This window comes from Dipodomys spectabilis, unplaced genomic scaffold (genome assembly GCF_019054845.1).
Source record: "Dipodomys spectabilis isolate Male_0828 unplaced genomic scaffold, ASM1905484v1 ptg000089l, whole genome shotgun sequence".
Taxonomy (NCBI): domain Eukaryota; kingdom Metazoa; phylum Chordata; class Mammalia; order Rodentia; family Heteromyidae; genus Dipodomys; species Dipodomys spectabilis.
The window spans coordinates 17,832,041-17,857,034 of NW_024870766.1; the positions used below are offsets into that span (position 1 = coordinate 17,832,041).

The 24,994-nt window shown below is 40.6% G+C and overlaps 1 protein-coding gene across 1 annotated transcript in view; it reads right to left on the reverse strand.

Annotated features, from left to right (window-relative positions):
* Positions 1-18,343, reverse strand: part of Nampt (nicotinamide phosphoribosyltransferase) — a 34,421-nt gene extending 16,078 nt beyond the window's left edge. The window contains exons 1-5 of the mRNA XM_042684546.1: positions 18,097-18,343; positions 8,997-9,153; positions 7,398-7,501; positions 3,819-3,947; positions 62-220 (exon numbers count right to left, since the gene is read on the reverse strand). Of these exons, the coding sequence (XP_042540480.1) occupies positions 62-220; positions 3,819-3,947; positions 7,398-7,501; positions 8,997-9,153; positions 18,097-18,153 (606 nt within the window). The 5' untranslated portion in view covers positions 18,154-18,343. The remainder of the gene's footprint in view (positions 1-61; positions 221-3,818; positions 3,948-7,397; positions 7,502-8,996; positions 9,154-18,096) is intronic.
* Positions 18,344-24,994: the final 6,651 nt, after the last annotated feature.

Below are 24,994 nucleotides of genomic sequence, written 5' to 3' on the forward strand. Positions count from 1 at the left end.
TGGTATTACTGTTAACTGGTAATCTACATTTTATTAGATGAGATTCATTTCACGTCCTTACCTCTTGGGAAGAGACTCCTCTGTAGCCAAAATCATGTAATTTGTATTCCAGACCATCTAAGTTCCCAGAAGTTTCTAATAAATATCTGGCCAATATTTTCTTCTGCTCCCTAGAATTTGTGGCAACTGTGATTGGATACCAGGACTGAACAAGAATAGTCTGTAATAACAAATTTTAACAACAAACATTAACACATAAAATCCTGAGTTCTTTTAGGAGAAGAGCTTTCTCTTCAGGATACCCTGAAGAGGTAAAGGGTCTAGGATATCCTGGATTTTAGCACTATTAGAAATATCAGTTATACATTCCAACTAAACAGTAGGATGCCTACTGTGTGCATTTCAAAGCAAGTCAACAGCAAAGAAGGTGAGTATACTAAGCCTTAACAGTATAGTTTCCAAAGCACCAAAGAAACCAATCATTTTTTTAAGATTGTGCTAAACACTAATTTAAAAAAATTCCATCTGTTAAGGGCCAATAGCTTAATAAATTGCTGTTAGGCTTTAAAAATGCTTATTCTTAATTTTGCATTTAATGTAGACCTGCATCAAACAGATGATAAACGAGCATTGGTTTAGAGATTAGATCTTGAATACTACTAGCTTTTCTTTTTTCTTTTTTCCAGCTCTTCCCTCCATTTTTTTGTTTTATTAGTACTGGAGTCTGAATGCCGGGCCACTTTTACTACACCTTTAGTCCTTTATGGTGCTCACTTCTTTTGAGATAGGGTTTCATTTCTTGCCTGGGCTGGGATATACCTATTTTACGTTTCCTAACATAGCTAGCTGGATAACAGGCATGTGTCACCATATCCAGCTCTTCTTTGAGTCTCATGTACTTTTCTGTCTGAGCTGGCCTCAAACTGCATTCTTCCCAGTCTCAGCTTCTCTCAAGTAGTTAGAACTATAGGCATGAGACAATGGTACCTGGCTTTAATAATACTAGTTACTTATTTACTTCTCTAAGAAGCTCTAGGTGCACATGAATCTAACTTTTCTTGTATTTAATGACAAGTGATTAAGTCACTTGTCAAGTCACTTGTCACAAGTATCACTTGAGACACTTTAGCTTAGTACAAAAGAATCCTATTGACTTAGTGCTTTATATCCTTAGCTTTTATCCAAGTTTATAATAAGAAAGCCTCATCAAACACTGTACAATTTTTAAGTTTTTGCTTTCTTTTGTAGACTGACACAATTCTCAATAAGGAAGTGTTAAAATTGCTGGATTTCTACTTTCTTGTTTGGGTTTTTTTTGTCTTTTCCTTTTTGGTTCCGGGGATTGAACTCAGTACACTGCACTAGCTAGGCAAGTGCTTTGCACTGAGCTACATCCCAGCCCTCCCTTGTTTTCTTGACAGTCAGTGAACTCCAAAAAAATTATAATGCTTAATCAGAGCAACCATATTACTTATTTTGATTTGGGAATTCACGTCTCCATTCCTGGATAATTTTCTATTATAAGCCTAATAGCATGTTATAAGATGTAGCTTCAGATCTATTTTAGAAAACACTGCTACAAATGTCTAAACCAAACAACAACAACAACAAAATGCTTAACTTCTCATTTGAAATTTATGGAAAACCCTCCAACAATTAAAGACTAGTTAAGTGATCACTGAATAAAGCAAGTAAAAACAGCCAAAAGATTACTTAACCTTAGGCTTGCCAATGTGGTCAACTCATACTATAACATTAGACTCTTATGTGATAGACTAAATACAGTCCTGGCAGATCTCCTCCTTGAGGGATGGAGTCCATTTTCCCAGCCTTTGATTCTGGACTATTCTTATGACCTGAATGTGGGAATCAGGCTAAGAGATTTCCAATCCTTAATTTCAAGGATTTGAAGATTCTCACATTCTCTTAGAACCACCACGCTGATGTGGAGATGTAATAGTTAAATAACAAATAGTAAAAAACAAAACAAAAAACTGCCGTGCTGTGAAAAAGCCTGTTACAGAGCAAGACACTGCAGTCCCATCTCTCTGAGCTGACCATAGCTTTGGTGTGAGACCACTGTAGACTGTGTAGCCCTAGCCTTACCACAGCTGAATATACCTGCATAAATCTAATTCTGTCAACCACAGAATCATAGGATGCAACAGTTTTGGTTAGCTAATAACTATGGGGTAATTTGTTATATAATAAAATCTGATACAACTCTTAATTTATATTCTATAACTAATCTCTAACCATTCTACTCTTGAACGTTTTCTTTGATCCCACTGCCAGTGGCCAGGACTCTCCTACTTCCAGTCTTTACCTTCTAGGAAATACTGTGTTTTTCCTACTGTGACCAGTTATAACTCTAAAGCAAATTCCTTATAAACCTCTGATGGTCACCTACTATGTACAGGGAGCAAAGTGAAACTGATTAGCATGGAAGCCTTCCATAATCTTGCCATGTTTGCCATCTAAAATTTTTCTTATTACAGTTTTTATTTTTATACTGTACCTCGGTGGTAAGAGCATTGCAAGGTGTTTAGCATTGCAAGGCCCTGGCTTTGATGCTTATCGCTAAAGTAAAAATGAAAGAAAGCAACAATCTCCACTCTTGTGTTTTTATATTACCTATTTTAAAACATCTGCCAGTACAAAATTAAGATCCATTCTCTTTTAAGTTCAATTAATCCAGAGTTTTAATGTATAATACAGGCTATTAAAAACTCTTTTTTTGGTTAAATGTATATTTTTTCTGGGCATATTATTAGTTGACAGATCATGAAAAGTCTAACAACGTTTTAAATTTCCTGTCAATGTAGTATATTGACTTCTGTCTTTAGAATGAACTTCAAACTAGAATCAGTGGCTCATATCTATAATCCTAGCCGCTCAAGAGGTAGAGATAAAGAGGATTTCAGATCATGGTCAGCCTGGGCTAAAAGTTTTCAAGACCCCCAACTCAACCAACACTAGATGAGGTTGCTTATATCTATCACTCCAGCTACTCAGGAAGTGTAAATAGCAGGATCTTGGTCTAAGATGGCCTTGGCATAAATGTGAGACACTAGTCAAAAAACAATGAAATAAGAAAGTGCTTAGGGAATGGCTCAATGGTAAGAGCACCTGCCTACCAAGTGCAAGGTCCTGAGTTCAAATCCAGTATCACAAAATAAGGACCTGAAATGTACTTTATAGCATAATAACTAATAATTATTTAAATCAATAAACCAAGGAGTAGTAGTAACAACCAAGTAAATACCTCTCAGATACTAAGGTGGTATTTCTATAGTTACTTGGAAGGGTATCTTCTTTTACCTATGAAAGCCATATTAAATTGTTGGAAGTCGATTATTATAGTCTAGGCAGTAAGTACATGGAAAACATAAAAAGCTTTGTAATATAAACTAGAAGCCCATAATGTGCTTCCCTTTCAGGTTTAGAAAATAAAGCAATATGAATAGTGAATCTTGTTTATATTTAGATGAGAAGCTGAAATGTATCAAGTGGTAGAGCCTAGGACTAAACTGATTAGAAAGAATGAAGATAAAAGTTATTAAAAGTTGGAACAAAGTTCCTTTTGTCTAAATGGAACAGAATATACATAAAATGTCTTAAGTTACTAAAAATGTACTTTGTTCTAAGATAATACATATTTAGAATGTAAACAAATAAGACAAGACTGAGTTATAAGAGCAATTCTCAGAAATTTGGCTAAGCCATCACCAACTGGAAATTGAGGCCTGGAAAAGTTATTAGCACATAGAACTCAGCTCAATTATTTTGGATTAATAGTAAGAATTTTAAAAATTCACCTCAATCCAGTTTGTAAGCCAGTAGCACTCTGGGTCTGTGTTTTCTACTGTGAAGAGAACGTTTCCTCTGGGAATGACAGAGCCCTCAGGAACAGCCTTTACTTCTATTGGAAGGTGACCATCGTACTTCTGGAAAAGACAATGAATTCACTCATTGATAACACTTGACCTGTTTTATTAAAGCTTTTTACATCTTATAGAAGCGAAATCTCTAATTTAGAAATTGCAACTGTACATGTTACATTGTTAGCAAAATCTAGTTAGAATGTTCCTAAAAGAAAATTATTTAAAATTATTATTATTATTTTTATTTTGGGTCCGGTCGTGGGGCCTGAACTCTGGGCCTGGGCGCTGTCCCTCAGCTCTTCAGCTCAAGGCTAGCGCTCTACCACTTGAGCCACAGCGCCACTTCTGGCTTTTTCTCTTTTTTTTTGCTCATGTGGTGCTGAGGAATCGAATCCAGGGTCTCTGGCATGCAAGGCAAGCACTCTACCACTGAGCCACCTTCCCAGCCCCTATTTAAAATGATTAAAAACCTAGGCAATGATACTAATTTTTACACTTAACGCTATCAAGTGTCTTTGCTAACAGCACCTATTACTAGAAGAGGAAGATTATTTAAAAATGATCAAAAACAAGCGGGGCACCAGTGGCTCACACCTGTAATCCTAGCTACTCAGGAGGCTGAAATCTGAGGATTACAGTTCAAAGCCAGCCTGGACTGGAAATTCCATGAAACTCTTTTTTCCAACTAACCACTAGGAAGCCAGAAAGGCCCAGAGTTCAAGCCCCACCACACACACACACACACAGAGACACACAGAGACACACAGAGACACACACACAGAGACACACACACACACACACACACACACACACACACACACACACACACACACACACACACACACACACACACACACACACACACACACACACACACACACACACACACACACACACACACACACACACCCCAAAAAACAGGGCTGGGAAGGTGGCTCAGTGGTAGAGCGCTTGCCTTGCATGCATGAGGCCCTGGGTTCAATTCCTCAGAACCACATAAGCAAAAAGAAAAAAGCCAGAAGTGGCGCTGTGGCTCAAGTGGTAGAGCGCTAGCCTTGAGCTGAAGAGCTGAGGTACAGTGCCCAGGCCCAGAGTTCAGACCCACGACTGGACCCCTCCCCCCCAGAAAATAACCCAGTATTTTCTCTGTTGTTACATAAATTGGAACATCATAGTCTAAAAGTATTCCAAGAATGAACTTTATAGTCACTTTCTCAAGTGAAAGGCTAAAGACAGTAGGATAAGTGACTACTATTCAAAAGTAAAACAATACAAATAAGTTTTGTATTATTATGCCAGTAGACCTGAAAGCAGACAGGTTAATCATAGAAACTTAGCATTCAACACTCAAGTCTGATATGAGTTCTTACTAATTCAATAATTTCCTCTAAAATTAGGCATGTTATTTTGTTACATAGAGTGCTGCTAGGAATTTAACTGTAACCACACTTGTACAGCTCCCCTCCTGCTCGTGCGTGCGTGCGTGCCTGTGTGTGTGTGTGTGTGTGCGCGCGCGTGCGTGCGTGCCTGTGTGTGTGTGTGTGCGTGCGTGCCTGTGTGTGTGTGTGTGTGTGCGTGCGTGCCTGTGTGTGTGTGTGTGTGTGTGTGTGTGTGTTGTTTTCATTTTTGATGAGGAATGAACCCAGGGGTTTTAGGCACACTAGTCAAGCACATTCCTATTGACCTGCCACCCCAGGCCCTATGTGCAACATGGGTAGGAAGCAAGTTGTTTCAGAAATTCTAGCAATTTATAAAACCTAGGACAAGGCAATTAAAACTATGCACAATGAGAAGCACTGCTTACATCATGATAAGAATAGAAAACATACTGCCTTACAAGGCTTGGTTTGCACTCAAAAGCACTGGGAGGCCTTGGGCTAGTTAGTTAACAGCTTTAGGTCTTAGATGCTGTGAAATGGGACCAGATAAGACTATCTCTGGAAAAAGTTAAAGTATCCTGAATGTACATAATGAAGACTTACCATCCCCAGCAACTGGAAACAGTAAGTATAGCACCTAACATCATTGTATTTTATCTTCATATCATAGGGAAGGGAGAGGGGGCAAGTGCAGGAGTTAATCCAGATTTCACTTAGCTTAAAGTATATAGTAGTGTGTGCTTACTATAAATACCGAAGAGTGAAATTGTATTTTTGAGAAAGTATTTCTGATTAGTGTGTTTGATATTGTCTGTACCATGTAAAAGACTCATTTGTGCGACAGAAATGAACAATTAACATTGTGAACTGTCATATTCCATTCCTGTTTGTTCATAATATAGAAACTACCAGAGAACAAATTCAATCCTTCATAATTCAATTTCTGTATCTTTGAATACTCAGATGTTTAAGCAAAATTCAAACATTAAAGTATTAATGTAGCACAATGAAGAATAAAAATCAACTCCCTTGATCTACACCAAACCATCATAACAATTCAATGAGAGAAATTTCTCAGCATTGCAAAGCAGTGATAGTTTTCTAGATAGTTTTCTAGTGAAGGAAGCAGAACTAACTTTTGAAATGACAAAGGTCTTAATAATTAATGTATTTTTACTAATAAACATATGTTCATATGTGTATTTTTAAGAATGAATTACTTAGCCGGGTGCCAGTGGCTCATGCCTGTAATCCTAGCTACTCAGGAGGCTGAGATCTGAGGTCTGCAGTTCAAAGCCAGCCCAGGCAGTTAAGTCCATGAGACTCTTATCTCCAATAAACCACTAGAAAACCAGAAGTGGCGCTGTGGCTCAAGTGGTAGAGTGCTAGCCTTGAGCTGAAGAGCGCAGGGACAGTGCCCAAGCCCAGAGGAGTTCAAGCCCCACGACGGACCAAAAAAAAAAAAAAAAAAAAAGAAGAATGAATTACTTTTCAAAGGAAGTTTAAATTTAAATTCACTTGTAAAAACATTTTAGATGGAGCACAGGAATGGAGGGAGAAATAGTGAGCAAATGCAATCATTATATTCTATATACATTTTGTAAAAAATGAACTATGTACCTTGAGGATAGAGATGGGAGGAAGGAAAATGGGGAGAACAAGGGAAAGGATGACAATGACCAAGTAGCACTGTATTCATAACCTGGTTTATGAAATTGTAACCCCTTTGTACAACTACTTAATAATAAAAGCATTCCCCAAAGCTGGGCGCCGATGGCTCACACCTGTAATCCTAGCTACTGAGGAGGCTGAGATTGAAGGATTGAGGTTCAAAGCCAGCCAGGGCAGGAAAGTCCCTGTGAGACTCTTCTCTCCAATTAACCACTCAAAAACCGGAAGTGGCATTGTGGCTCAAGTGGTAGAGTGCTAGCCTTGAGCTGAAGAGCTCAGGTACAGCAACACCAGGCCCAGAGGTCAAGCCCCACAGCTGATCAAAAAAAAAAAAAAAAGAATGCCCCAAATAGCCACATACCCTAAACATATATCATGAGTAGAAAAGAACTGTTAACTATAGACAAGAAATGGTGAATTTTAAGAAAACCAAAACAGGTCAAAACATGACATGACTTTTTACCTCAAGAATGTAGTTCCATCCCTTTTCATTAAAGACATCATCTTGGAAATGTTCTTTGTACACCTCTTTGGCTTCCTGGATTTTTTCTTTGGTCACTACTTTACCTAAAAGGATATACATGTCCTGTTTACATTTCTAAAGGCATTCTGTGAGTTGCTGAATTGTCACTCATTCTATGGATTTAAAAAGTAATAATGAGAGGTTAAATAAGTCACCCTGTCAACAGCAGTCAGAAAAGGAATTTGTTCTCTTAGTCACCACTTTAAACATGTTACTTTATTTTAAAAACAGATAAATAGAAATTACTTGCATAGTATTAAAAAACATTAAGATAGTCTTTAAATTCAAGATGATTAAAACACAACTTATACTTCTCAAATGAGTCTTTCCATTGTATTCATTCATAAGGGATATGATGCCTCAGGGCTGGTAAACCAATCATTTTCACAATTACCAAATTATTGCCCTCTCCCTAAGTACATTTTAGCTAACTTTTCTGTAAAACAAGGACAAGGACAATGGTAAAGTACCTAGTTAGAGGATAGTGTGAGGAATAAATGAGTCACAACACAGAATAATTACAATGCTAGCCTAGATCAAGCAATCCATACCTTTCAGTTGTAATTCATCATATGATAGCTTTTAAACTGAATTCAAGTGTACTATCTATCTTTGGAAACTACACAAAGTTTATAGTTGATGCACTTAAAATATCTTGCTTCCAGGGCTGGGGCTTGAACTTAGAACCTCACATTCTTGAGAAGCTTGCAGTTTGGCTAATGCTCTACCACTTGAGCCAAACCTATATCCTGGCTTTTTGCTTCTTAATTGGAGACAGAGTTACATGGACTTTTCTGACTACACGGGTTTGAACTGTGACCCTCTCGGTTTCTGCCTCTTGAGAAGCTTAGAGGCATGAGCCACTGGCACCTGGCTACAAAGAGGTATTTTTGCTATCTAGCTATGTTTTCAATAATATACATCTTTTAGGCCAAGATTATGGAAAAGATATTACTTGAACAAAATTAGGCTTAATCTGTCTTAAACTACAAGCTAATTATTATTTAAAAATTTCTAATATACTCACACAGACTAGAAACAGCAAAGAAATTATTGAGATTTTCTTGTTTTATTTACAATACATTTGAAATTTAAGTCCACAATTAGAAATAGTTTTGAAAGATGAGTCCTTATAAAACTGACTAGCATAAAAATATTCTAGTTGTAAATGCTACCATAATTCAAAATGCTTCCCAGTCAATAATAAATCCTTTACTTTATTAACTAAATTCTATTAGCAAACAAGATTAGCCTCTGAGATGACTGGATTTCCTAAATTTATTCTGAAAGTTACTATTTTCAAGAAAACTTTTCTCAAACTCAAGCACACCAAATATACCTGTCAAATTCTAAGATTTAATGGATTCAACCTACAGATGAGAACTTAAACAGGTTACAAATTTCCTAAAAAAATCTCTAGTATGGTTTAAGTAACTAACTATCATACATTACTCAAAAATTTGCTTCAAATAATAGCATATGGAAAAATATGAAGTTACACAAAAGCAAGAGATTTAAATGTACTAGGAAAAGTTATACCTTTTAAGTACTTATTAAGAATGTACTGCAACCCATAAAATACTGTTTCCTCGTATTTCACTTTCCTTACTTTGGAGTTTTCTGTCTTCTTTTCACGGCATTCAAAGTAGGAATAAACTTTGCTTGTGTTGGGTGGGTATTGTTTATAGTGAGTAACCTATATGGAGAGAAATACTTTAGAAAACACCAAAGAGAATATGAATCACAACCAAAGGCTTGAAATTATTTCAAATCTAGGAAAACCATACTTCATGCTTGCTATTCATCAACTCCCCCATCCTCTCATCCAGAATAAAAAAGTCAATTACCTAGTATGAAACTTTATCTTAAAATCAAAACCTCAACTCAAGAGACCAAACTTAAGTAGGTACCAAGCCTCTGAGTTGGCAAAGAAACTCATTTGGATTCGGAAATAGCCACTTTTCATTCAGATGAGAAGCAACTCCCTACAGGGTGTATAACCAATACTAAAGAATGAACCAACTCCACAGATCTGGACATGTTAAGTATTTGTACTCCTTATCTGAAATGTTTGGGACCAGTGGCACTTCTGATTAGGATTTTAGAATACTTGTATATACTTATGAGATACCCTGGGGGTCAGGACCCACATCTAATCACAAAATTTATTAGTTTCATATATACCTTGTACCCATAACCTAAAGTAAGTTTATGCATTATTTTTAATGTATCTATGTTTTGACCATGACCTGTCACATCAAATACGGAATTTTGCCCTTGTGATATCGTGACCGTTCACAAAATGTTTTGGATTTTGAATTAGGAATATTCAATCTATAATTGTAGTGTTACTATCTGAATGTGTATATTTGGTCATGATGGCTCATAATTATTTCTTCATTTACATATAAGTAAATACTGAGGATGGTTCTTCATGGCTGTCACAGTGACACTTACAAAAACCTGCCATAAAAGCAATAGCAGCAGCATAAATATATAAAATATATCTAATAATCTTTCTTTTTCTCAAATCCTAACTGGAAAACAAATCCCTATACAGCACAAGATCAGTTATTTATGAGTCATGAAGATTTCTTAGCAGAGATTTCTCCTTTTTAAACGTTAAAGCAACAGTTTTTTTTTTTATCGGATTTTGTTTAAAAGTTAAAAATGTTCATCAGAATTTTTATTTCAGTGTTTTTACTATAATAAAACATTTTAGCAGTAAAAAATGACTAGAAGAATAATGTATATTTGGCCTGGTGGAAAGAATAGGAATGATACAGCTTGGGTGATTAAGGTACAGGGCCAATCATGGCAATGATGGAAGTTTTCCTTTGCTTGGCTGCAAACTTCAATCTCAGTACAATCTGGATTTATCCTAAAGAATCTTGGCTGGGAAGGTGGCTCAGTGGTAAAGCACTTGCCTTGCATGCATGAGGCCCTGGGTTCAATTCCTAGCACCACATAAGCAGGGGAAAAAAAAAAAGAATCTTTAGCATGACAATGCTAAAATACATGTATTTCCATCAACACTTACGAACAATCATCCTTTTCCTTCTCCAATGACCTATTTACAGCCTCTCTTCTGTTACACACAGTCAATGCTAGGGGTTAATCTTTATAGTAACACGTGACTGGAACCTAAGTTCTACTGGAATCTTGAGGCCCTGCTTTGCTCAGATATAACAGATGTTTACATACTGAAAGACACTGGGGGGGCTCAGTAAAATCCAGATGTATGTTGATCTCACTTTTTAAGAGGGAAGAAGTAGCTTAAATGAGCAGTAACAGAGAACCCACAACAATTAAACGTCTTAACCTACTAAAACACAAAAGCAGGATAATTATTTATTATACTTCTGCAATAAATGTTATTAAAAGCATTATTTCAATTAAACTGATTAGACACAACTTCCACCTAAAGATGTATGAAAACACAAAAATGTCCAATTTATAATGTAATAAGTCTAATTCCTGCAATGGAACTAAGTAATGAGGATAGCCACCCTGATAAAAGACATACAGACCACAAGCATATCTCACGGCATCCATTCTGGTTTGACCTACAGTTAGTCTTTTATTTTCTCAACTTTAAAAGGTTGTACAAGGGGATTACAATTGAACATGTCTAAGTAGCCAGTTCTTGATCAGTCACCCCTTCTACCATTTTTCATCATCTGGTCAGTTCCCTCCAAGAGACTAATTTCATGATTCCCAATTACTTTATCACCTGTGTACATTAAGTATTCTGGCTATGTTGTACCTGGTTCATTTTTTCATCCATCTACCCCCTCTCTTACTACTAACCAACCCCCTAGCCTGGTCTCCATAGTTCTGATATCTATTAGTACATCTTCTATCAGATTTTCAAATACTATAAAGCAAATTATTTTCCTCTCCTGAGAAGACAAAGTAGTCAAAAATTGAGTAGAAATAGCTCTAAGCTATTTAGCTCCATCTGGGTTGAAAAGCATACTAAATTTTTCCATCACATAATTACAGTTCCAGTTATAGACAATAATTACAATTTTGAAGTGTTAAGACTACAGTTTGGGTTTTTTTTTTGGTACTGTAAAACTCACTTTTCCCTAAATATTTAAGAGCTTTCTCTGAAACAAGTATTATTTAAGATTAATATTAAACATTTAGGCTGTTTAATTATAAATGAAGGTATGCTTAGAAGTCTTAAGAGAATTCCAACTGGTTAGACAAATTCACAGGTAACTAACCATGAAACATAATTTTCTATTTACTAAATACCTAACACTCAGCAAGTTTATAATGAATAGATGACAACTCTAGTTTTGCTAGTTTATTGCCTTCTTTTTCCATTTACTGTTAATCTGGTCAGGAACCTTTACCAGAAAATTGAATAACTTGTAGGCAGGGACAGGAGGGGAAAACGGGGAAAACAAAGGAAGGGGTAACATCCAAGAATTGTACTCATACCTGACTTATGGAATTGTAACCCCTCTGTATAACACTTTATATAACCTTTACTGCTTATGTACTTAGCATTACTATATTCCATATGCTGGGGATGAAAAGTAAAAGAGACTGACAAAGTCCCCTGGCAAACAACTGGTGGGGGGGGGGGGGATGAGAAAAACAATACATAAATAATTTCAGATCAAGAGGATGCTTTGAAAAATTGTACAAATGATGAAGTAGAGGAGGCCTAGGAACCACTTACAATGGATGCCCAGAAAGCCCTACGTGACAAGACAGAAATGCTTTGGCACAAGTGATAGAACAGAAGGAGGCCTCTGCGGTTGGTGCTCAGACTAGACAAGGTCAGAGGAAAGCTGGGAAAAGATCACAAAGCTTTCAGGCTACTGTAGAGCTTTGATTTTTTTACCAAGTGCAAAAGGAAGCTAACTATGCTTTCAGCTAGGGTGAATATGATCTGATTCACATTTTTTTCAAAAAGTTTTTGATGCTGGAGATTGTAAAGGATATTGCATATGCTAAGTGCATGTTCTAACACTAAATTACACACTCCTGCTCCCATGTTAAAAGAGTCAGGCTGGTAGTAAGTAGAGTATGGATTAGAGGGTGCTCAGAGCAAAAGCAGGAGTTAAGAGGCTACTATCCAAAACCAGTAGAAGAAAGAACAGGTCCAGTATTTTGGAAAACAAGGAGAACAGAGCTGGCAAACTGAACATAGGAAAAAATAATGGAGAAGTATTAATGATGCCTTTTTTCTGGGTGCTGATGGCCCATACCTATAGTCCTAGCTACTGAGGCTGAGATTGAGAGGATCATGGCTTAAGGCAGACTGGGTAGAAAAGGCCCTGAGACTCATCTGCAAAATAACCAGCAAAAAGCTGGGCTGGAGGCATAGCTAAAATGGCAAAGTGCCAGCCATGTAAGAAAGTGTGAGACTATAAACCCTAACTCTGTTAAAACAAAAAAAAAACACCAACTAGAGTTCTGGCTTGAGCAACAGGATCAATAATGGTGTCATTTATGATATGAGGAAGACAATGGAGACTGAGGGAATGAGTGGAGAAATCAAGTGTTGTAACGAAATCAAATCCGTCTTGAATGTAAGTAATACTTACAAGAAATTTCACAGAATTCAAAATTAAATACAAAAAGGATGCTGTTAAATCACATTCACTTTTTAACACTGCTCTGACTTCTAGAGAAAATGGTTCTATGATAAACGTAAAATTTTTCATTAGGCCCAGATCTGAGGATTGTGGCTCAAAGCCAGCTTGGGCAAGAAAGTTTGAGAGACTCTTAGCTCCAAGAGGTCACCAGAAAACCAGAAGTCCATGGAGGTGTGGCTCAAAGTGGTAGAATGCTAGCTTTGAGCAAAAGAGCTCAGGGACAGTGCCCAGGCCAGGAGTTCAAGCTCTACGACCAACACTTCCCCTCCCCCCAAAGAAAAACCCCACAAAAAAACAGTAAAAAATCTTGATTAGGTATAGACAAAGTTCTGATATAACTCCAGCCAACTTTACTATTACACAGACCTCCCACAGCGAAGAGCATCTATATAATATTAACACAAGAGTGGTAAAGAACAGATACTTTGTAGCAGAACTTAAGTGTCTGCATTGTGACAGATTTGCCAAGGAAATAAAAAAAGATAAGCTAAGATATTCTGGGTAATAAGTGGAGCGCCTTTTCCACTGTGCAGTATTTGTTGGTAAGCAATCTATATCAAAATTTTGTATTGCCAAGGCTAAGTATTCTTGTTTATAGTATGATTAATTCATGGGGGAAAAGCACAGACAAATTTGAGTAGAATCTTTCTGGGAGAGTAAGATATAATGTTGTTTAGCTGCTTCTCTAGAGCCCCCGGAAGTTTTCTGATATCCTTCCAACATCTTTCCTCTCATTATGAGATCATATAGCCAGAGGCAACTATTACTAACTTACTTTTTTCCAGTTATACTTTTAGTTTTAACTGCTAACATTAAAAAAAGAGCATATGAGATAATATATTCAAGACCACTGAGCAAGTCTAGTTGTATATACAGTATCTAAGGGCATTAGAAGATGATGCACTAGCCCTACAATAGATAGACTTTTTTTTTTTTTTAAAGTTATTTTGTTGGTCATGGGGGCTGAACTCTGGGCATGGGCGCTGTCCCTCAGTTCTTCAGATCAAGACTAGCACCCTACCACTTGAACCACAGCACCACTTCCAGCTTTTTTCTGCTTATGTAGTGCTGAGGAATTGAACCCAGGGCCTCATGCATGCAAGGCAAGCACTCTACCGCTGAGCCACCTTCCCAGCCCAGATGATATATATATCATCACTAGACTGATAAGTGGTTTCCCAGGTACAAACTTCAGCAGTACCCTCTTTATGACTAAAGTCAGGCTACCATGGGAGCCATTATACTAGTACTTTAGTGTTCATTTAGGAGCAGTGACAAAGAGGCAGCTATGAGAAATAGGAACATCTCAGAGGAAGACATGGGAGGCTAATGTTCCAGATAGAACTGGCCCACATGATTCTCATCTCCAAAATATTTTCCTCAAGTAACTCAAATTTCTAGGTTTTTTAATTAAGACATTAGAAAAACAAAATCTCGACTGTTTCATTACTGTAAATCAGTTGGACAGCTCTTTGAAACATTTCTAAAATCAATCTTCCTACATCGTGAGTTGTATACACTGCTCATCACTGTCTTCATTTACAATGCCAGATAAGTCTTTAATATATATTAAATAATTGAAATGATTGAAACCATATGAGTTCTAGTTAACCAGCTTATAAAAGGCCTTTTGAAAAGCAAGGTACACTGGACAGCTCGGTTCATAAATAATGTGATATGATGTAAACCACACATTGTGTAAGGATTACTTCTGTGTGTTATGTCCTTTATAGTATAATTGATGTCTTCTATTAATTTACTACTACAGATAAAAATAGACATTCTGAAAATATTCTCTGCTGTAGTAACAAACCAAGTGTACACACTGGGGAGGGGGAATGACAGGGGACAAGCATCTTTAAATGCTCTAATTATTTAGAAACTAATCAATGGCTATCTTAAAGTGAAGCAAACCTATCTGTTTTACAAATGTTATTGAAGCACTCTGATGGCTACAATTGGCACCTTCAGTCCTAGCTGGTTTAGCACAATGTAAATACACTTAGTGCAGAACAATGTTGCCTAAAGCTATTCTGAAAACATAAATGATCAACAAAGTATTTAAGTTAAGATTAGGTCCCTTATACTTACAAAAAGTCCTGAAAACTGAAGAACCACATTTGCCCATGTTCTTAGTTACACATTAGGTTTAATAAGTATGAGATTTCAGAAACAATGAATTTCAAATGTTCCACCTTTAGCAGAAATTGTTGTGGATTACCTTCCTACATGTTGCCATGTGCGTACATGTCCACCTCTGTACCAAAAATCCCTTCATGCAGTGCTTGGGCAATCAATAATTCCTCCTTCAATTTTAGAAGAAATCAACATATTTAACTTTTCCCATTAACATACAGATGTTTGCCTAGAGTTTGTGAGAACTGATATGGATTTGTAACATTTTACAGCAATTTCCAAATAGTGTCATCACTTTCAACCTCAAGATTAACACTGTGCTTCTTTTTTGCCTATGATTAAAAAAAGCAAAACTAGAAACTGCAAGGACCATTCAAAAGGCAAGGAAAAAGAAACTCAATGACCAAATCTGATTGTGGAATACAAAAATCCTGTATGTTAGTATATTGTTGTAACCCACTGGTATAAAAATAACAACCTGACTGAATCCCCTTGAAGGGACTTTTAGAGGGAAAAGTGAAAAAACAAAACCAAGATGCAAATCTTCTGACAATATTTCATGTTAAGAAAAAGGATAAAATGTAACAGCCTGATTTGGTAAAAATTTACGTAGGTACAAATTCTAATAGTGCAAGTAAGTATAATTTGCTAGAAGATTAGAAAACTTAAGGGTAGCTAGTTCTGAGAGTTCAAAGCCAGCCTAGGCATAAAAATACACAAGACTCCATCTTATTCAGTGGAGGGAAAGCACAAGTTAGAAGATCTCACCCCAGGCCAACGCTGGTGTAAACCAGAACTTACCTTGAAACAATCAAGGCAAAGACGGAGGCTGGAGTTGTGGCTCAACTGGTAGAGCACTTACCTAGCAAGCAAGAGACCCTGAGTTCAATCCCCAGTATTATGAAAACAGGACCACAAACCCAAATAGAATTTTAAGGTAACTCATTATTTTAACTACACTCACTCCCTACCCACAAACTGATGTTTAACAAATTTGACCAAACTGCCTGAAATCCTAACTACTCAGGAGGCTGAGGTGCAGTTTGAAGCCAGCTCAGGCAGAAAAGTCCATGAGAATCTTATCTCCCATTAATTACCAAAAAGCCAGAAGTGGAGCTGTGGCTCAAGTCATAAGTGTTAGCCTTGAGCACAAAAGCTCAGGGACTGAGCTCAAACCCTGAGGAGTTCAAGCCCCAGAATCAGCACAAAATAAAAACACTACATTCCTTAAAACCGCTCCAGGACCTGCATTCCCTTTTGCTTCTGACTTATTTACATTTCCCACTTACAATTCAGTAATTTACTCCACAGCTAATGAGCTAAGAATCTGAAAATTATTTTAAAGAGTTAAAAGCAATGGATGAAACCCTAACATCATTAATAAAGATACCAAAAGCAGTGTAACTGAACTAAGAGAACTCAAGCAGAAGTTTTAGGGTCAGGTGAAGAACCATACTAGAAATGATCATGCCCTTGCATTAGTACAGATTTCTTTCTTTAAATTCCCTTACAGAGACTTGACACTCAATGGAAATTCATCCAAGTATAACAGAATCCTAATCTAACTGCAAAAAAAAAAAAAAAAAATTGAACTAGTACTGAAATAAAATGGAATTCTCTCCAGTATTTGAGGTTTAAAAAATAAAACACAAACCCAGTGTCAGTACCCTCAGACCTATAATCCCAGTTACTCAGGAGATTGATGAGGGTCTAGATTCCAAAGCCAGTCCAGGCAGACCAATAGGAGAGATTCATCTCCAATTAAAGGAGGTGTGGCTCAGGTGGTAGAGTGCCAGCCTTGTGGGTTAAAGCCAGACCACAGCACCCTAACTGCAAACCCCAGTACAGACAAATAATAAATAAATAATAAATAGAATCCAGAGAAAATCCAGACAGACACAAGAATACTAGGCTAATTACTGTATTAAAAAATTACCATGTTGCTCCATGTAACTTAAAAGCTAAAAATTTATTTTCTACGATTAGTATTTCTGACCTCTGACATTTCACCTTTTAAGCAAGCCTCTTGGCTAAGCAAAGTTAGTCAAAGTATCAAAGTTCCCTTTGTATAATTTGGAGACGCTGGCGAGGCTTTCCCTCTAGTGATTCCCCCCCTTTTCTGTCTCTTTGTGAGTTTGACTTGAGTTTCAACCAAAATTAATGGGGCAGCTAAGCATGCAAGCATCCAATAGGCATATTAAAGCAACGCGTGCCGTTTCCTCTCCACAAGTTCTGCAGGGTGAAAACTCCAATTCCTTTAAATCTCCGCGAGTTTCAGTTTCCTTTTCACGGAAATCCCGTCGTGACCCTAAAGGAGCGCCGACCCCGTGGCCCCCGCACCCCGGGGTCAGGCGCAGGAGCACGGTCAGCACGAGAGCTGGAGATGCACGCGGCCCAGCAGGATGAACCGGAGAATGCACCCCGGCCACCGGGGACAGACGTGAGTCCACCGCCCTGTGCCCCAGGCTGGGCCGGGCAACGTGCCGGGAGGGCGCCACCACCTTCCTCCCCTGGAAGGGACGTACCTGCCCGGCCAGGGGCGGGCGGGCGGGCGCGCGGGACCTTGCTCGGCTCCGGAGCCCGCTCCGCCCACCGAGGCCGTGACCCGGGGCCGTTACCTAACCAGTCACCGCTGCCTGGGCCAGCGCAGGGCGCAGAGGCCGGGTCCCGGGGAGGCGTGCGCCCCGGCACGCCGGCGAGCCCTCGCGGCGCACCGCGCAGCGCAGGCCCCGCCTCCAGCCTCCCGAGCCTCCATCCCTCCTCCGCCGACCTCCTCCACTGCGGCGCCGGCTCCACCTGCCCCATCCCGCCGCGCCCCGCGCCCCGGCCCCGGCGGCCGCAGCCTCGCGCTGCCCCGGGACGCCGGCGCCCGCCGCAGCCGCTACCTTGTAGGAGTCGGTGGCCAGGAGGATGTTGAACTCGGCTTCTGCCGCCGCGTTCATCTCGGGCCGGAGCGGAGGGGCCGCCCGCCGCGAGCTCCCCGGCGCGGCTACGAGGAAGGAGGAAAAATAAGGGCTTCGCCGCGCTCCGTGGCTTAAGTCACCACCCGGTCGGAGGAGGCGGGAGACCGGGGAGAAACCGAGCGTGGGGAGGGGCTCCGGGAGGGCGGGGCGGGAGCCGTGACGCGGAGGCGGAGGCGGCGGCGGCGGCGGCGGCGGCGGCGGCTGGCGCGCGCTCCCCGCGGCCTCCCGGCTCTGCTCCCGGCCCCGCCCCGCCCCCGGCGGAGACCAGGGGCGGGGCGCGGCCGCGCGTGCGCAGCGCGGGGGGCGGGGCCTCGGCGAGGACGTGAGGCACGCGCTCTTCCTCAGCCGCTCTGGGGCCCGCGGAGGCCCGGGCTGCGGGCGGCTGTGGCGCGTGACCTCGGCACTCGCCTCGGTTTCGGGCTCACGCGGAGGGGCGGAGCCCTATGGGAGGGCGTTCCCGGCCTCGTCCCTCCCGCCGGCAGCGGGATCTCCCGTCCCGGCCGGCGGGACCTTGCTCTGCTGCTACCCAGTCCTGCCTCATTCGGCCCCGGCTCCTGCCGGCGTCTCGCCGCTCGGCTGGGCCCGGAGCCTCCCCGGCCGCCCGCCGTCCCCGCGCGCGCCCGAGTTACCTTTGTCTGAGCATCCTCGGGCCCCCTCGGTGGCTTCGGGCTCACCGAAATCGTGGGGTCCCCCTGATCGGACGCGTGGGTCTGCTTCCATCCCTCCCCGGCGGTCTGGGCTCCGGGCTCCCTTCAAGGATGCTTTGAACAGAGCCTGCCAGGGAAGGCTGCGGTTGGGCCCAGCCCTCCCCCTCCGTGAGCGGATCGAATCCCAGGGTGTCAGCGAGCCCCCCCCTCCCCCTTTAAATCACCATTGTGATTGTTAACTCCGGAATGAGCTAGCAATCCCCGATCACGAAGTGAAATGACAGCCGATGGGCTCACCTCCCCCAACAGTTGCATTTTTTGCATAGAAGTGAGATTCCCTGTGCTCAGCTACTCAATTCCCATGCTCCATACGTGAAGATTTGGGGTTTTAAAAAATCGTGATAAGGAGGCTGGGAAGGTGGCTCAGTGGTAGAGCACTTGCCTTGCATGCATAAGGCCCTGGGTTCGATTCCTCAGCACCACATAAGCAGAAAAAGCCAGATGTGTCTCTGAGGGACAGCGTCCAGGCCCAGGGTTCAGGCCCACGACTGATGAAGAAAACAAAATTGTGATAAAATTTGCCATTTTACTCATTTTTAACCTCATTTTGGTGGCATTAAGTGCATCCACACTGTTCTACAACCATCTATCTCCAGAACATTTTCGTCTTTCTAAACTAAAACTCAGCACCCATGAAACAACTGCATCCTTTCATCCCTAGGCAACTTTTAGCCTTTATTTGTATTGCTTTTTCTAATTGCCTTATCTTAGATACACAGTTAGACTTCACGCCCCCCCACCCCCACCCCGTGTGTGTGTGTGTGTGTGTGTGTGTGTGTGCGCGTGTGTGTGTGTGTGTGTGTGTGCGCGTGTGTGTGTGTGTGTGTGTGTGTGTGTGTGTGTGTGTGTGTGTGTGTAGAGGGGGGGAGGATCAATAGTATGGAACTTGTGAATCTAGAGGCATTTATCTCAAGGGAACAGAGCACAACTACGACTTTTCAAATAAAAGGCCCAGGTCCAAACTTATTGTCAGTTATGTGTTCTTTCCTCCACCCATACGGGTAGAATCCAGATTCTAGTCTTGGAAGTGCATACCTTCAATCCTCACTAAGCAAGGTATTAACCTCTGCTAATTCATTTAGAATTATTTTCAGCAATGAGGTGGGACACAAGACTCTTGTTGTTATTTTGTTAACTGAATTGCTTACTGGGGAAAGACACTATGTTGAAAATGAACTACACAACTTGTGGATCGGGATGGGAGGGAAAAGCTGGGAGAGAGTGAGGGAATGGGTGACATTGTTCAAAAAGAAATGTACTTTTTATCTGACATGTAACTGTAAACTCTGTATATCATCTTTACAATAACAAATAAATTTTTTTAAAAATTATTAAAAAAAAACAAATAGTTTGCTGGGAAGGTGGCTCAGTAGTAGAGCGCTTGCCTTGCATGCATGAGGCCCTGGGTTCGATTCCTCAGCACCACATAAGCAAAAAGAAAAAAGCTGGAAGTGGCGCTGTGGCTCAAGTGGTAGAGCACTAGCCTTGAGCTGAAGAGTTGAAGGACAGTGCCCAGGCCCAGAGTTCAGGCCCCATGATCAGACCCCCCCCCAAAAAAAAAAAACAAACAAACAAAAAAACAAATAGTTTGAGAAATTTTGTTTCATTAATTCAAATGTGGCAATTAAAAGAAGGAAAAAATGATTTTGCCCCTGTGAATTTGGTGCTTCTTTTCTTCATGTAAAATTTTTGTAACCTACTTCACTTGCATGACAAATTCTTAGCTTTCTGGAATCTACATTATCTACAACTGAGCATTGTTCTATGCTATTTTATACAGGGAAAAAAATGAGGGATTCGGATTACAAAGTAGGCTTTGTTTATGGTAGCATTTTTTTTTAACAGCAAATCTTTATCTTACAATCTTTGAATGTAATTCGAGGTTTTTAAAATGAAAGGCTTAATATCAGTGCAAGTAAGAAAATGTTAATCTTCCACAGGTATTGTCATTGCTTGTTAAAAGCTGGATTAAGGCCCATATAAGTTATTCATCTCAGTCTTCACAGAAATCTCCACAGGAAAAGATGGCCATGAAGTTGCTGTGCTTTGGATCTCTCTCTCTTCCTCTCTCTCTCTCTCCCTCCCTCCTTCACTTCCTTTCTCCCCTCTCCCTCTCTCCCCCTCTCAGTTCCTCTCTCCCTCCCTCTTTCCTCCCTCCCAGTCTTCTCCTTCTCTCCCTTTCTCCCTGTCTCCTCCCTCCCCTTTTCAGTCTTTCTTCCTTCTCTCCCTCTCTCCTTCTCCTTCCTTCCCTCTCTTCCTTCTTCCTCTTTCCCTCCTCCTCTCCCCCTCCCTTCCTCCCTACCCCCCTCTCCCCTTTCTCTTCCCTCTTTCTTTCTCTCCCTCTCTCTCCCTCCCTTTCTCTCTCTTTGTTATAGCAATGCAAAGGTGTATTACACAGATCTCACATTACCAACAGAAAACCACAATGCTAAAGATAGAAATTATTATATAGTAAGCCCACACTTTTTTGTGTGTCAGACCAACTTTGAGCTAGTTTAGAACTATGAGATTAGCATGAAACACAAAGAAAAAAACAAATCTCCAGATTTACCAACTAGAAACAATTATTATAAGAGGAGATTTTAAAAATTAAACTTAGATCTTTTCCTTAAATATACAAGACCCTGTGAGGCTCTCCCAGTGTCCTAATTTCCTTCGAAAACTCATCTACAGAGAGACGGAGGTCTTCATGGACCGAATTATTTTGCGGGTAGTACGTGTATAATGACTCCTCTGGCTGAGCTCTCAATAACCCCCACCCCCAACAAAGGGAGAACTATTGCGTCTCAATCAGAAGTACAGGCATAGTAGAATAATGGTCACCTGTATGGTAGATTGTCTATGGGCATTCCATTGCAAAATGTCTCTGTCTTACTGTGCAATGCTCTAGTATTTTCTGGGCAATGCTGAATTGTCAATCTGATGTGAATCTCTTTTGCAAATCTGAAATTCTGCAAGACATTTTCTCAATCTAGGTAGGCTACACAGCAAATCTAAAATTTCCTGCCTCTTTAGTTTAGATGTGCTGCTTTACAGTGTATCAATTTCTGCTTCTAATTTTAACCAAATAAAATGGGAAATAAAGGTAGAAAACAAAAACAAAATATCTAATTTAAAAACAAATAAGGCAAATATGGCTAAGACACATGTCTCAAGAGGCAGAGCACTTGCCTTAACAAGCAGATATTCCTGAATTCAATAATCTGGTACCATCAACAAAAGAAAGAGAAAGAAAAAACAAAAGGAAACAAAGGAAGGATAAGCTGGGTGCTGGTGGCTCACATCTGTAATCCTAGCTACTCAGGAGGCTGAGCTCTGAGGATAACACTTTGAAGTCAGCCCAGGTAGGAAAGTCTATGAGAGTCTTTTCCAATTTACTACCTAAGTGTTAGAAGTGGGGCTGTGGCTTAAGCATAAAACATCAGCCTTGAGTGAAAAAGTTAAGGGACAGTGCCCAGACCTTGAGCTCAAGCCACATTATCAGCATGCGCGCGCAATGCACACACACACACACACACACACTCACTCAATCAATAAGTGACAAATGTGAACTTCAGCTATCAGACTTAAAACTAGAAAGGAGTGTCAAGATCTCTAAGTTAGTGTTTGACATCTGGAGCATACATTGGTATGATGTGAACTTCAGATGGCTTAAGCAGCCCTGCTTTTATGGCCTGGACATTTGCAACCCACTTGGCCTCTCTGTTGAGCTGTCTCTGCTCTCTCATGGAACCTAGCTTTCCCTAGCAGGTGTCCCATGTTTCTGGCATCCACAACTTCCGTGGATCTCCATTGCATCTTCAGCTTTTCTCTCGTAGTTTCTCTTTCAGTTATCTGCAGCTATCCCAATCTTGCCAGCCATTGCTGGCCTCCCTGCTTTCCTTTGAATCTGGGTGAAAGCCCCCACAATCTCAGAACTCTTGCATTCCGCAGACGTGCAAAAACAAGTACCACCCAAATGATGTAAAAGTCTGCCACCAGTTCAAGCAGTAGCTGGGTCTAATCTGACCATGGCTTCAGCAGCCTTTTAGTATAGGTGTTTGACTAACAATGGCGAAATTAATGCTGTGAAAACAGTCTTTTTTTTTTTTTGTCAGTTGTAGGGCTTGAACTCAGGGTCTGGGCACTGTCCCTGAGCCTCTTTGTGCTCAAGGTTAGCACTCTTATCACTTAAGCCACCGCATCACTTCTGTTTTTAAGTGGTTAATTGGAGATAAGAGTCTCATGGGGACTTTTCTGTCTGGGGTGGCTTGGAACCATGATCTTCAGATCTCAGTCCCCTGAGTAACTAGGATTATAGGGGTGAGCCATCAGCTTGGAAACATATTCTTAGGTGTCTCTATGCCAAGTAGGGTTTCCTAGGGATAACTATGCTATTTTCTCCATGGAAAGTCTCTGTCTCTCTGTCTCTCTGTCTCTGTCTCTGTCTCTGTCCCTCCTTTCTTTCTTTCTCTATCTCTCCCCCCCCCTTTTTGATGCTAGTCCTAGGGCCTGGGCTCTGTCCCTGAGTTTTGTGCTCAAAGCTACCACTTGAGCACAGTTCCATTTCTGGCTTTTTGGTGGTTAATTGGGGATAAGAGTCTCCCAGACTTTCCTGCCTGGGCTGATTTTGAACCACAATCCTGAGACTTCAGCCTTTAATGTAGCTAGGGTTACTGTACAGACAGGAGCCACCAGGTGCCCAGCTCAATGAAAGTCTTTAAATGTGCTTTGACTTTTATATTCTGGAGCCTGTGATAGGTGGGGGTAGGCCATTTCTGAGATGACCTAAAAGTATCTTTCTATTGTGAAGTACTAGGGGTGTGTGTGTGTGCGCATGCGTGCATGTGTGTGTGTGTGTGTGTGTGTGTGTGTGTGTGTGTGTGTGCGCGCGCGCGCGTACTTGGGCTGGGACTTAGGACCAAGGCTGGTGCTCTACCATTTGAGCCCCAGTTCTACTTCCAGCTTTTGGGCAGGTAGTTGGAGTTAGGGTATCATGGTCTTTGCTGGCCAGACTGGCTGTAAGCAAGGATCCTCAGATACTAATTAGCCTTCAGCTAGGATTATAGTGCACCATTAGCACCAGCCTAAGCTACTTTTTAATGGTGCTAATATCTTCAAATACTATCCCTTCTTTACCTCCCTTTTCTGTCAAAACACAAGATTTTCAGTTCTTTCTGCTGGGCTTTGTTGTCTCATTTCTTATCAAATAGCTGACTAAAAGCAGCTAGCAGTAACCATGCCAAAGCCTGAGTTCTTTCCAGGAGAGCAGGGCATCCCCATTGTCATACCAGCCCCTAGCACCACTTTTGGAACATACAAGGTGACAAGTCAGTAATAGTTTCACTTTGCCTATGAAAGAAAAGAAAAGGTATTAGTTCTATTCCACAGGCAATGAATATGAAGTGACTTGGAGAAGGAAAATATCAATACAAATGAAATTTCCAGTGATATATTTATGAACCTTTTAGGAACTAGACCAAAGGTAGTTAGAAACTATGCTATGTCCTCTGTAGTACTGTTAGACTTATTCCCAAAAGGTAAAATTCCGAACAATCGATTTATAAGAAAATTGGAGGGGAAGACAGAAATGAAAGGAAAGGAGTTTATGTTTTGTGTACGTGTCTGTGTTTTACTAAATTGACATGAGATCGCTTAGCAAAACAGAGTCAACCCTTTTCTTTTCTAAAATAACCTAGAAAAAAATGCATCTAAAAATAATGAACCATGAAAGCAAAAGCATATCTCAATAACCCGAGAGAACCAAATGCAGAAAAGCATGGTTTGTAACATGCTCTTAAAAAACTATCCTGGTCATACAAACAATTTCAGAGATAGTTTAAACCAGGTATCAATTTCTATTAAGGGTTGTCCTCTTCTATTTTGACTCAACAACCTCTATTTTAGATCTTTAGCCCTTTCCCCCAAAATCAGGTGAAAAGACCAGACCTGACCCGGATTGTTAACTCCTACATAGGCACCCAGTAACCTCTAGCTACAGCAGCAAAATGCCTTCTGCCAAGACTTTGCAATCAGTAAACCCCACCATGGCTGTGTGCTGTCTTTGGCTTCAGCTGCAACCGCAGAGTACTCTTCCATCCCTAGCTCTTGGCCTTATAAAGATACCCACTTTG